The sequence below is a fragment of the Neomonachus schauinslandi genome, chromosome 5 (genome assembly GCF_002201575.2).
Source record: "Neomonachus schauinslandi chromosome 5, ASM220157v2, whole genome shotgun sequence".
NCBI classification, from domain to species: domain Eukaryota; kingdom Metazoa; phylum Chordata; class Mammalia; order Carnivora; family Phocidae; genus Neomonachus; species Neomonachus schauinslandi.
In genome coordinates, this window is record NC_058407.1 from 175,317,016 (window position 1) to 175,329,383 (window position 12,368).

A 12,368-nucleotide genomic window follows, 5' to 3' on the forward strand; every position below is an offset into this window, starting at 1 on the left:
CCCCGAGTGGCTGGTGGTGACGCCCCCCCTCAGTGACAGCGAGGGCAGGAGCCGTCCCATCAGCTCAGGCTGAGGTGAGGCAGGAAGGCTGGCTGGTCTTGGAAACCCCGAGACCTCACCTGCAAGCTGGACCTCCTTCAGAGGCTGAGGCCAAGTGCTGACACGTCTGTCCCTGGGAGGGACTGGGGTGGGGAAGGCCCGTGAGGAGCACACAGGCCCTTGGCCCTGGCTTCTGGGAGAGCCCGCTTCCTTTAGGCACCTTGCTCTCCACCCCAGGCCGAGCGGCCCTCTCCCCACCTGCTGCAGGACCTGGCCTGAGACTGGGGCACACACCACCCAGGGGGTGGGGGGGAGCCGTCCGAGCTGGAGAGGAAGAGGCTGTGTCTGAAGGTTGGGGGCTCCCGGTCAGGGCGGATGGGACACTGGGGAATTGGGCCCACCACTCAGAAAGCCAACCCGGCCGCCTCCACCCGCCCGACCCCCTCCCCAGCCCGTGGCTGTCCCGACGGACCTCCCAGCCTAGGAGACCCACTGCAGGCGAGGACAACCGTGTTGGGGGGCTGGGACGTGGAGGCGGCGGCCGTCCAATGGTGCCCTGCACTTGGGGACTTGACCCCCAGCCCCAATCACAAAACCAGGCGGGTCTGAAACCAGAAAACTCTTTATTGCAAAGGTACAAAAGCATCACAGCAGAGATGTACAGCAATAAATTAGGTGGTGGCCGTGAGGGGACAGGGCAGGCGCGGGGCACGAGTCCTACGCACGAGGACCACGACGTGGGATCTCTTCTCAATAATTTATACCATGATAAAAGCAGCACAAAAATAAATATGGAAATGGAGCAGCTGAGCGACGGAGGCGAGGAAGCGGGAGGCCCCGTCCCCAGGAAGGACCCGCGTCTGAAGCCCCGGAGGCAGGGGGAGCAAACCCCAGGGACAGAAGTCCTTGCCCTTTCTCTTAAATAAAAAAAATCCATATATTAAACCTGTGACAATGGAATCTCGGTGAGCTGAAAGGAAAAGCACTCGGGGAAGGCTCTGGTCTTCCTTCCCTGGCCCCAGGTCCCCCCAGGTGGGGCCTCGGCGCTCCCGAGGGCTGGTGGGAACGCAGAGGGAAGTGTCAGGCGGGCAGCCCGGGCCTCCCTCCCCAGAGCTGGGGGCGGGGGTGACCAGCTCCCACCCCCACCCTACTCCAACTGCAGCTCTGCTCTATTAGGGATTTACAGTAAAAACAGGAAAAGTTACGAAAAATCTGTACGATAAAATGTGTATATAATTTTATATATATATATACTTTCTTTCTTTTAAATATTTCCCCATGGTCCTTATTGATATCCAATGTGGATTACCTACCATGGCTATGGTATCAACAACTCTTTTTTTTTTTTTTTTTTTTTAAACACACTGGGCCTTCTTCTCCGTAAGGATCCAGCACACCCCAGACCTTTCACCTTCCCCCAGGACAAGGCCAAGGCGAAGGCCACACGGCAATGCTGCGGGGGTCCCAGACCTTTCCCAGCCACTCCTGACAGCAGACGCAGGAGGAGGACGCAGCCCTTGGGGCCATCTGCCCTGCCCAATCCTCCTCTTCCTGTGTGGGTGGCCCATGGCTTGCTGGGGGTGGGGGTTTCCCTAGGTGGTGGGTGGCAGGGCCAAGAGGAGGCCGGGAGCTTGAGCTCAACGCCCACCCCCTGACCCTGCAGCCCCAGCCTCTCTCCAGCAGGGCCAGGAAGGGGCAGTCCAAGCTCGGCACACGGGAGCTGGGAGCCCCGATCGATCGAGGCTCACAGGGGAGGGAAGCCCCGGCAAGAGTCACCAAGGTCATCAGGGGCTCCAGGTGCCAGAAAGAGCTAGTAAAGGTTCCAGGCGAGGATTAAGCACCAAGGTAGCTGCGTCCCCTTGTCATCTGCACCAAGAGACCGCCCAGGTGCCCCCAGGAGGGGGGTCCCGGGCCCCTGCCATGTCACCTCCCTCGTCACCACGCCCTCCTCACCCTCAGACCTCACCCGTCCCCTCCAGCAGAACCAGAGCCCACTCCCGAGGCCCCTGCCAACCTCACCCCCATTCCGCACAGAACCGCCGCGCGCCCACCCCCAGGCCCTGCCACCCTCCCTGCGCAGGGCTCCACCTTCCCCGGCTGGCTGCCCCCCTCCCCACCCAGCAGCTACCGCTCCTCTGCAGGTCCGACGGAGGCAAAGCTCCCAACCCCCATGCAACTGTCTGCCGCATGGACCCCGGAGGCCCCCCAGTGACCGGCCATTCCGAGCCTCTCCCCCGAGGCCCCGGTGCTGCTGGTACGCTGGTGCGATGGCTGGCACATCGCGGGGCACGCGTGCACGCGCACACAGCCCCTCGGGCGGCCCTCCCTCCGCCTCGCGGGGTGCAGGTCTCCCGTAAGGCTAAAAGCAGGGTCATGGTGCTTTTCATCACCAGGAGCACATGGTTCGTCCTGCGGCACCAGAGCTCAGGGCAGCGAGGGGGTCCCCGCACCGGGTGGTGGACCACAGCGGGCCACTCTCGGGATGGGTGGAAGACAGAGCCCCCACCGTCTGGGCCACAGGGCCAGGAACCTCCCAAGGACCTTCCCTCCGTACATCCCGACGCCCCCGGCGCGAGACACACACCCCTAGAAAAGGACGGTCCGGAGAGAGCCGGTGGGGCCCAGAGGAAGGCCAGGTGCATACGTGTGCGTGTTTGCGTGTGCGTGCGTGTGGGAAGGCGTGCAGCACACGGTCTCACCCGACCCCATCTTCAGCCGGCAGCCCCGCCCCGCCGCGAGTCTGTGCTTGACTCAGGTGATGAGGGGTCTGCTCCCCGTAGGCTCGTCTGATGGGCACGAGGGAGGGGCCCACCACCTGCCCGGCCGCAGCCCCCCAGGCCCCACCCCGGGCCGGGCACTAGGACGCGGCCGAAAAGGGCACAGAGGTGGAGGAGATGTCGGCGGACTTGACGATGGTGATGACGCTGGTGGTGGCCACCTTGGTGGGGGTGACGGGCCCGCGGGCCACGGTGCGGGCGAAGGTCTGCAGGGCCTCGTACTTGGAGCGCAGCGCGTCGAGCTCCAGCCTCATGCTCGCGTTCTCGGAGGCGAGCTTCTCCACCTCCTGCTGCAGCTCCACGCGCTGCCGCTCCAGCTCCTCCTTCTGCGTCACCCGCTTGATGCGGCAGCTGGCCGCGTAGCCGCGGTTCTTGAGCGTGCGCCGCCGCTGCTTCAGGCGGACCACCTCCTCCTTGGTGAGGCCCCGCAGGTGCTGGTTCAGCTCCCGCACCGACATGGACACCAGCTCGTCATCGCTGAGCACCGGGGCGTTCTCGCCCGCCTCCTTCTTGACCTGCGGGGGCCACGGCACAGCGGTCAGCACGGAGACGCGGGGCGCGGCGCGAAGGACTGGCCACGGAGGGACCCCAGAGGACGGCTCAAGCCTGTTCCGGACAGCACCCCCTCCACTGCGCAAGCGGGCCTTCGCTCCTCCATCACGGAACGGGGACGGTCCTTGCGGGGTGCAGGTCTGCACGCCACGCACACAGCCTCATGCAGATGGTTCTCGGATGGGGGCTGCTGGCTACACCGGCCATCACCTGGATCCCACTGGCCGCCCACACTCTGCAAGGCCAGGGCCCACGTGTGTGCTACCCTCTGTGCCTCTCCAGGGCCCGGGGCAGGACGGACACAGGCAGGTGAGGGACGGGACGGCACGGCAGCCCATCCTTCTGCACCCCTCGGACCTAGTGGGACCTCAGATGCGGCTTGGGCGTGCTCGGCCCAGAAATGCATGGACAGTTCCCTCTCCTGCACACCCAGCTCCGCTCCCAGGATGACACAGCCAACCCAAGCACACGCTGCCGGCCTCAGAAGCTGGGAAGGCCCGCGGAGGCAGCACACACTGCTCACGGCCAGGCCCTGGGAGCCAGGTCCCACGGGACGGAGGATACACTGCTCACCCCTGGGGGCGAGGGTAATGAGCACATCCTAGCCGACGGGGATCCACCCCTACCCCTCTCTCCCAAGGAGGGATCCCCCCAGATGTCAGAGCTGGTGTCTCCCAAGGCCACGACCCCCAATTCTGTCACCACCTCTCTGTGACACGTCCTCTAGCCAACAGCCCCCCCGCTCTCTTCCAGAGGACAGGGCTTCCTTCCTCACACTCAGGGCAACCCTGGGAAAGAGGCGCTGCTGGGGCCGGAAGGGACCTTTCCCAGGCCTGAGCCCGGGACAGAAACAGGATCTGCTCACCCCCAACCCCGCTTACCTTTAACGCCTTGTTTGGTTTGGGATTAGTCGTCATAACCTGGGCACAGTCACCCGAACAGAAGGGCTTGGAAATTGCAACTAGAAAATCACACAAGAACACAGAAATGAGCGAGGTTAGGTTCTGGCCAGGCTGGAGACGGGGCCTGCTGCCGTCACAAGTGACCTAAAGTGGGGACATCCCCACTGCAGAGAGGCTCCAAGGAGGTTCAGCTCCTTGTTCCCTGTCACCCCAAAAGCAAGATGGGAGCCAGCCAGCCCTGAGGGGCTCCCCGCAGGGTGGGCATGCTGGCCACACCCCCCACTCCAGCATCAGACCACGGAGCAACCCGGACCCACCTTGGCCCAGTGCCTGGCAGCCACACAGCGGTCCCATGCCGCCCCACCCGCCAGGCCTGTGCCTCCAGCACCTGGGGGCGCCCCCCCAGGCGTGAGCAGCTGTTGCTTCCTGTTCTCACTCTCCCTCCGAGCTGAGAAGCTTGCACCCGCGAGGCCCAGGCTGCCACGTTCAAGGGCCAAAGCACGCAGCAGCAAAGCCCCCTCCCGAGATCAGCCGCACCCAGCACCTGAAGGGCACCGCTGGCCCCCAGGACGGCACCCTGCCCGGGCAAGAGCCCCTGGTACCCCTGACCTAGCCTGGCTCCAGAGAGGAAGGGCCCCCGGGGGAGCACGCCCCCCCCCCCCCCCCCCCCCCCCCGTGGAGCCCGCACCCGCCCTGGCCCAGCCCCGCCCTCCCTAGCAGACCTACCTCTGCAAAGGGCACTGCGGCTGTGACATCACCACCCCCACCTGGGCTGCCCCAGAGCCATGACCTGAGGCCCTCGGGGTGGGCGGGGTCTCCCTGCGCGGCCAGGGCAGGATCTGGGAGGTGGGGAGCCGCGGCTGCACGAGCTCATGGGCGGCCGTCTGGCGGGAGTTGTCCCCGGCGCCCGCCAGCCCCGCCGCTGCCCGCCCTTCGAGTTTTCGCGTCTGCATTGTGTCACACATTCTAATCATTCATGAAAAAGCCAGCCAAAGCATCCCAAGCATGATTCCCCTCTGATAGTTGCCATGGCGACCTTGGGAAGTAGCCAGCCCCTGGTGGTCGCCATGGCAACGGAGAAGCCCACAGCAACAATGGCTTCGGGCGGCTGGTGCAGGCACACAGGCTGCGGGACAGTAAACAAACCCGTGTGACCCCGCGGCTCTGGACTTGCCGCCACGCTCTGTCACTGGGTTAGGGACCAGGGTCTGCGTTCCAAACGCCAGGCACGGTGAACTGAGCAGAGAGAACACCGGAGAAATGCACGACGGGGGGATGCGGGCCCCAGAGAGGGAGCCTCAGCCGAGCCTCCATCTCGAGGGTGAGCGGGACTCGGGGGGGTGTCTCCACCCTGCCTTCCTTCACCCACAGGCCCGGTACCCTAACCCGTCCCCACGGCTCGCCTGCCTTCCGCCACCAGAGGGTCTCAGCACCCAGGTCGCTGGACCCCCAGTTGCCCCTGGCAACACTCCCGGGCGCCGATGCTGGATGACGGCGAGCAGGACAGCAGCAGGGCCGGGGCCGGGCACACCCCCGGGGGGCTCCGGGCTCCTCCACACCCCCACGCGTGTGCCCGAGACAGACACGCAGACGACGCAGCAGCATGGGGTGGTCACGGCAGGGACCAGGAGCCGCTTCCTGACAGCAGGCCGACCCCCGGCATCTGTGGGGGGCAGGGGGCGCACAATTAGCACCCCTCCCTCCGGGTGCGGGGGTCACACCGTGCTAGAGAAAGCACCTGGAGGGCCAGCAGGAGCCAGGCAGCTGGGAGAGCCCTGAGAAACTTTTCCACCGCCGGGTGTCATTCCAGCACACGTCAGCGCACAAGGGCCTGGAGCCGCCAGGGCATAGTTGTGCGGTGAGTCACAGCTGTTTACAGAGCAAGGAGCTCACATTCCCACAGACCTAAGGCCCTCCCACCCTGCACGGACCGCCCAGCCCGCCTGATGAGAAAAGGGAGGCCCCAGCAAAGGAGGGAGCTCCGCTCAGACCCCGACCAGCAGGGCTTTCTGTGCCTCCCCCACGGTGGCGGGCCAGCTCAGCCAGCACCCAGGGCCACAGGGCTGCGCTCAGGGCAGGCAGGTACACTTCCCCTGGGGACCGGCCCTCCGTGACAGTGAGTGGTGGGATGTCCAGGTAACCAGGATGGGCACAGGACTGGGCCACAGCACTGCAAGGGCTCGGTCCCCTCCCCTCCAGACAGGCCCCATGAGGGTCCGTTGGCTGCATCTGAAAGGTCAAGGTCACCTGGGCAAAGCCCCATATCCACCAGCTCTGCACCCCATCTGCCTTCTGGGCACAGGACACAGATGAGAGCCTCGGCAGGGATGGGAGAAGAGCGGCCCTGGGGCCCACCTGGGGTCCAAGAGAGGAGGGACGCCTCTCTGTGGGAGGGTGCCACGCTGGGGTCTGACCTCTGGGGACTCCCTGCCCTTCTCGGACCTCCTGTTCAACAAGAGCGACGTGAGGCCTAAGAGCGAACAGGAGTACATGTGGAGGTGATCATCGCCTTGAGACAAAGTTGGGGAACGAGCCAGTAAAGCACTTCTGTGGGTCTTACTCTCCTCCTCTGAAAATGAGGGGATCGGAACCAGGGGTCCCAGAGTTCTGTCCAGCTCGCAAAAGCCTCGGTTGGGCCGAGCCAGGAGAGACCCTGACTGGGGGCTCCACTCAACCCCCAGGGGGCTGGGACCCGCACCAGGGCCCCCCTGAGAAACCAGAGACCCAGACATGGGTGGGCAAGTCCCAGGCAAGGGCAGACACCGTCCCATGGACCCCTGCTCACAGACACAACACCCACTGCCTCGGGTGGACCAGGTTTCAGCTCCTGCCTCCCCCACCCCCCGCCGCCGAGGCACCCCTGGAAGTCTCCACCAGCTGCTGGAGAGCGGGCTGCCCCGAGGGGCACTATGCAGACTCAGCCGCTGGTCCAGGGAGCCAGCTCCAGGAGCACGGCGATGGCTGGGCACTGCCCGTCTTTCCTGAACTCAGTTTATGGACAGAAACGGCACCATTACTCCCCTATGCCAAGCTACGCAAAATACATGCAGCAGTGACCTAAGATCACTTCAAACATGAAAGGCAAAAAACCCGACAGTTTGCTTTTGGAAAACAGGTTCAGAGAAAAGTTTCGTACCTGTGTGAGTTTGGACAACTGAGTTTAAAACAACTGCCCTAAAACGTGTATTTATAAACCCCTGAACCTCAGGCAACCTCACGGCCACCAGAGCGCACGCAGGAGGAACTGCTTTCTGGTCCCGGGCCGGACCGCAGCCAGGGTTAGAGACCGAGGCCCCGACAGGCCGGGCAGGAGCGGCGAGGCGGCCTCGCCTTCCACCACACCGGCCCCCGCTCAGCACCCGCACACGGCTCTCCAGCAGCTGCACAGGAGGACGCTCGGGGCATCGAGTCCCCTCACCACCAACTAACAGAACCTCACCACACGTGCACGCTCTCTGCACGGGCTGTTCGGAATTCCAGTAAATTGGCAGCCAGAGCCAGGCGGGGACCCCCGAAGGCGGGTGTGAACCTCTGAGGCGCACATGCCCACCCACCGAGTGAACAAGAGCCAGACGCTCAGCTCACACAGCCATCGAGACGCTGCCGGTCAAGAAAGGCTGCTCGGTCAGCACTTAGACCTTGGAACACCTTTCAGGTGACTGCTTTCCTACCTGAAGAGGGTGGTTTTCAACCCAAAGCCAGAAACTTCATCCTGGTGTGCATCTGAACAAAGTCAAGGGAAAGACTGCCCTAAAAGAAAAACAATGGACCAGCAGCCTAGATGGGAGTCACCTCTGGGGATGGCATAGTTGGGAACAAGTTAGGGAGCCGGGGGTGGCCCTCCCTTCCGGGACCCACAAAGAACGGGCAAGTCGTTCAGGTTCAACAGTGCAGGACAGCCCTTCCAGGGGCAGGTGAGCTGGAGGCCAGGGTCTCAGCCCCTCCATCCCCCAGCAAACACCTGCTGCTTGCCCACCCTCTGACTCGGCTCATCTGGGGCAACTCACGACCCAGGCCATCCCGAGTGCGCTCAGGCCCTCGCTGGGCTAGACTCAGGTTCAGGGCCTTGGGGGGTGGGGGGAACATTTGTTCCACCAGTAAAGCCAGGTGGCTGATGGGCGCAATGGCCCCACTCAAACAGCCCTAGGTCTAAATGATGTCAGAAAAGGGGTTTTTGGAGTCTGACGGGCTCTAACCCTTACCTCAGTTAGACTAGCCTACACCGTGAGCTTCACGTGCACAGGAAGCCGAATCTGGTGCCCAGCAGGGTGGGCGCTCAAAAAAACTCTTGTTCCTGTTCAGTGTGGAGTGACGGTGGCTGCCACTCCCCGTGCCTGCCCCTTTCAGCCCTCCCAGGTCTCCGAGGGGGTCAGATCCAGGGAGAGGGAAGAGGGCAAGAGGAAAACAGGAAGGGAGGAAAAGGGTTCTGTCCTGAAGCAGATCTCCACTTCACACAGAACAGCATCTGACTCACCCTGATGGGTGCAAACCCCAAAGCCAGAAGCCTCTGTCCTGGGGGGCTGGGGGCCTTCTCACAGAGGACCCAAAGCTGAGCGCCCCTCCCAGCTGGCAGCACAGTGGGGCCGACACAGAAGGCAACTGTCCCATGAGCACAGGGTGACATGGCCAGCTTGCCCCCCAAGCTGACGCCTCACCCAACTGAAGACAGGCCTGGCACCGGGAGGGCTCGTACCTCCCGCCCAACTCCCCTCCACGTGGGGGTGCACCCCATCAGCCTAGCCCACACCCAGCCTGCAGGCTGGCCCTGGCTGGCCGCCCTCCGGCAAGACATGACTGTCTGCCTGGCTTGGAGGACGTCTGGTCACCTTGCGTTTGCAGTCCGAGGAAGCTGTGTCATCCTGGCTCTGTCCAGAGGTGACTCAGGCGGCTGCTAGGCTGACAGCAGGCTGAACGCCTCACCTCCCTGGCCACGCCCTGGCCCCTCACTCCCCCGGTACCCCTCTGGGTGGTCCTCCTGTCTCCAGGCTCCCCTCTGGGGCTCTGTTCGTGCCACAGCTGCCCAGGGGTTCGACCAGCCCCAAGCCCCACATCCCACTGAGGTTACACAGCCCGCGTGTCTGACAGGCCCCAGAGATGTGCCCTGTCCCCACACCTGCCCTCCTCCTGCGTCTCCAGCTCAGGTGATGACCCATCACGCCATTCATGCGGAAATCACCCCCAACACCTCACCTCTCCTTCCACGTCCACCTGCTGAGCCTGGCCTCTCAGCCTCAGCCCGTCTCTCTGCTGATGCTCCAGCCCTCCAGCACTACCTGGCTCAGGCCTGGGCTGCTTCTGTCTGGGCCTTGGCCCCTCAAATGTAGGCCCCAAGGTGGGTAGAAGAGCCCCCTGCCTGAAGGCCCTCCTGAGCCCCTCACGCCCCTGGCCACCTGTTGTATCCAGGCCTTCACCTCTGGCTTCTAGAGCCTCCGCAATCAGTGCTGGACTCCCACCCTCTCCCCCCAACCCTTGCTTCACCAGAAAGCCGCCTCCTGCCTTCCCTGGGGTGGGCGGGCACCCCCTCACAAGTACACATCAAGGGCTGAGCCCAAGACTTGGTCCTGGTCTTTCTGTCTGAGGTTTGCTTCCCTTGCTGGAGGGTGGGGACGTTCTTAACCACACCTGCTCCCCTCAACTCCCAGCAAGTGAGAGGCAAGCCGCCTAAGCGCACATGTCAGCACTGCCCTGAAGGGAGGGGGTCGGGGGCGCCTCAGCTCGGGACCTGTCTGGCCCTCCCCGTCCCGTGCAGCCCACATGCAGCGCAGAAAAGCAGGCAGGGTGTCCCCCATACCCCGGATATCGGACTCTGACGCCACAGGCCAGGTGAGGGGTATTGGGCTTGGTGTCCTCATGTAAAGTGGGGGGGGGGGGGGGGGGTGTATGTGTACTGCATAATCCCTACATTTATTTCTACCTGTTCTAAAGTTCTATGATTTTAAGAGAACACTTTCAATTTCCTGAAACTGTAAGAAAGAGGAAACATGACCAGTCTGTGACTTACAAAAAGCAAAAGTAAACACGGGAGCAGTGCATCTTCCATCGGCAGGGAGCAGGGAGGCGGGGAGCAGAGGGGAGGGTGAGTCACTGTTTACTGCTCTGAGGAGTAGCCACACAGAGAACGCTCACAGCTGCCCGGGTTCCATTTCCCGTGTGGACTGCACCCTAAAGCCAGAAAGTCCACTCCAGAAACCTTTAGACTCAGGAAGAGCCAGGACACAGGCAGGATTTCTTCTCCGCTGCCTGAGACGGTAAACAGACTCTCCAGCTACCGAAGCCCCAAGAGTGAAAGCGTGTGGGGCTGCGGACACACGGACAGAGAACGGTGGGTCTGGGTCGGGAAAGCGACCTCACTCAGCGGCAGCCGGGCCCTGGAGACAGGGCTGGAACGCAGCAGCCCCAGAAACGATTTCCCCAAGTAGCCCCGATTCAACTCCCATTTTTAGCAACCACCTTGAGTGAGTGGGGCTGAACTTGGAACGCATCCCTCAAAGTCCAGCTACGTTCAAGCACAGAAGGCAAATGTGCTCCAGAGAGAAGCCTTGCTTTGTGTTTTTGAGTTCGGAAACTATTTTGGAATCACGAGAGGACCACTGTTAAGTTCTAAAAGCAGACCCCCCTTGAAGGAGCTCAGCTCAAACATGCCTGCTGGGCTGCCCAGGGAGGGAAGTTCTCCAAAAGCTGTCAGCTACCCACAAAACGACAGAGGCTGCAAGCGCTCCTCACCCACCTGCACAGCCCACCTTCAACCTCTCAGACCCCTCCCACCGGCTCAGACCGACACTCGCCGCAAAGCCCCACCCCAGAAGGTAGGGTGCTTGGAGATGGCCCAGCTCGCCTAGCACACAGCTGCACGCGGTCAAGATACCTGTGCCGTGAGGGCTGGAACAGCAAAACCGCGCCAATGCCAATAACGGGGAAAGGGGAGGGCGGCCGGGCGGCCAAGCCATACTGGCTCAAGAACCCGCTGATTCTATCGGCCCTGCGGGGCGAGCGTGCACCAGCCCCGGGAGCTTCCTGCGGCCAGGCGCCTGGCAAAGGAAGGTAGTTGAGTGTGGGGATCTTCCCCACTAACAATTTATTCAGAGGGTGAGCACTTCTGCCCGGCCCACGAGAGCAGTGTGAAAGGTAAACAAGAGCATAATCATTAACGCAGGAGAGAACAGGGAACTTCCAGCAAGCCCGAACACCAACTGCTCCACGACTGTGTTCTCACAACACGTGGCGAGCCAGAACACCGTGAGAGACACAAGGCAAAGCGATCTGCTGCACCTTAGAGCTAGGTGGAGAGCGGAGCATGCCCGGTACCCCTCCGAGGCTCCCGGGGACTCGTGCGGAAGCCGGCGGACTGACACAGTGTCTCCCCAACTCAGCAGGATCACAGGTGGACTTGGAAGAGATGGAGACCCCCTGCTCGCAGATGGGAAAGATGAGACCGCAGGCCGTGGGGTTTAGGAGAAGTGTCCCCCTCCCCACCCAAAGCTTCCACAGCAAGGCCTCCCTCCGGGAATCCCCTGGCAGGTCAGCTGCTCCGAACGTGACATCGGTCATGAGCCCCCTGCTCCAGGCCCTCCCGCCCCCTCCCCCCGAACGCGGGTGGGAAGCCACCGCCGGGCAAGGTAGCACCGGCCGGGTCGGCCCTGCGCGACTACGCGCTCCCCTGCACGTGGCCGTTTATTTTCGCCCCCGCCTTCCCGCCTCGCCGCGGATCTCCCGGGGTTAAAGGCAAAGCAGGTGGGGTGGGGGGGGTCGACAGGGGACGCCGGGCCCGCCGGCACGCCCCGGGCTCCCCCGGCGCTTACCCCCAGGGAACCCACCGCCTCCCGCTGGGGCTCGGGGCGGCCCGGGACTCGCGGGCGCGCTCCCGGGCCTGAGAAAGAAGAGACCCCGACCCGCGCGGCGCGCTCGCGGCAGGGCACCTGACGGCAGGTGCGCGGGCCGGGGTCTCGAGGTTCCGCCCAACTTCGCCGCGGGTCCGAGGCGGCCGTGACTCAGCGGCGCGCGGGCCCCGACCCGTCCCCGACCGGCCCGCGGCCCCCAACCCGGCCCAGCCCGGCCCGGCCCCGCGCGGCCGCTCCTCACCTGGCGTCGCGCGGGGGGG

The 12,368-nt window shown here is 63.6% G+C and overlaps 1 protein-coding gene across 2 annotated transcripts; it reads right to left on the reverse strand.

Moving 5' to 3' along the window:
- Window positions 1–657: 657 nt before the first annotated feature.
- On the reverse strand, window positions 658–12,361 carry MAFK (MAF bZIP transcription factor K). 2 transcript variants are annotated; one of them, XM_021680254.2, is made up of 3 exons: window positions 12,350–12,361; window positions 4,250–4,329; window positions 658–3,331 (listed from the first exon to the last, which is right to left on the reverse strand). In XM_021680254.2, the coding sequence occupies exons 2-3, from the start codon at window positions 4,283–4,285 to the stop codon at window positions 2,897–2,899; spliced, it is 471 nt and encodes a 156-aa protein (XP_021535929.1). In that variant the 5' UTR covers window positions 4,286–4,329; window positions 12,350–12,361; the 3' UTR covers window positions 658–2,896. The 2 variants fall into 2 exon arrangements, with proteins under 2 accessions (XP_021535929.1, XP_021535930.1); XM_021680255.2 differs by lacking the exon at window positions 12,350–12,361 and adding an exon at window positions 4,997–5,015.
- Window positions 12,362–12,368: the final 7 nt, after the last annotated feature.

Bases quoted from the DNA above. Each gene is read 5' to 3' on its own strand.
- MAFK (XM_021680254.2), bottom strand. From the start codon at position 4,285: ATGACGACTAATCCCAAACCAAACAAGGCGTTAAAG. The intron at 3,332-4,249 runs GTAAGCGGGGTT...TGGCCCCCGCAG, and splicing joins AACCAAACAAGGCGTTAAAG to GTCAAGAAGGAGGCGGGCGA.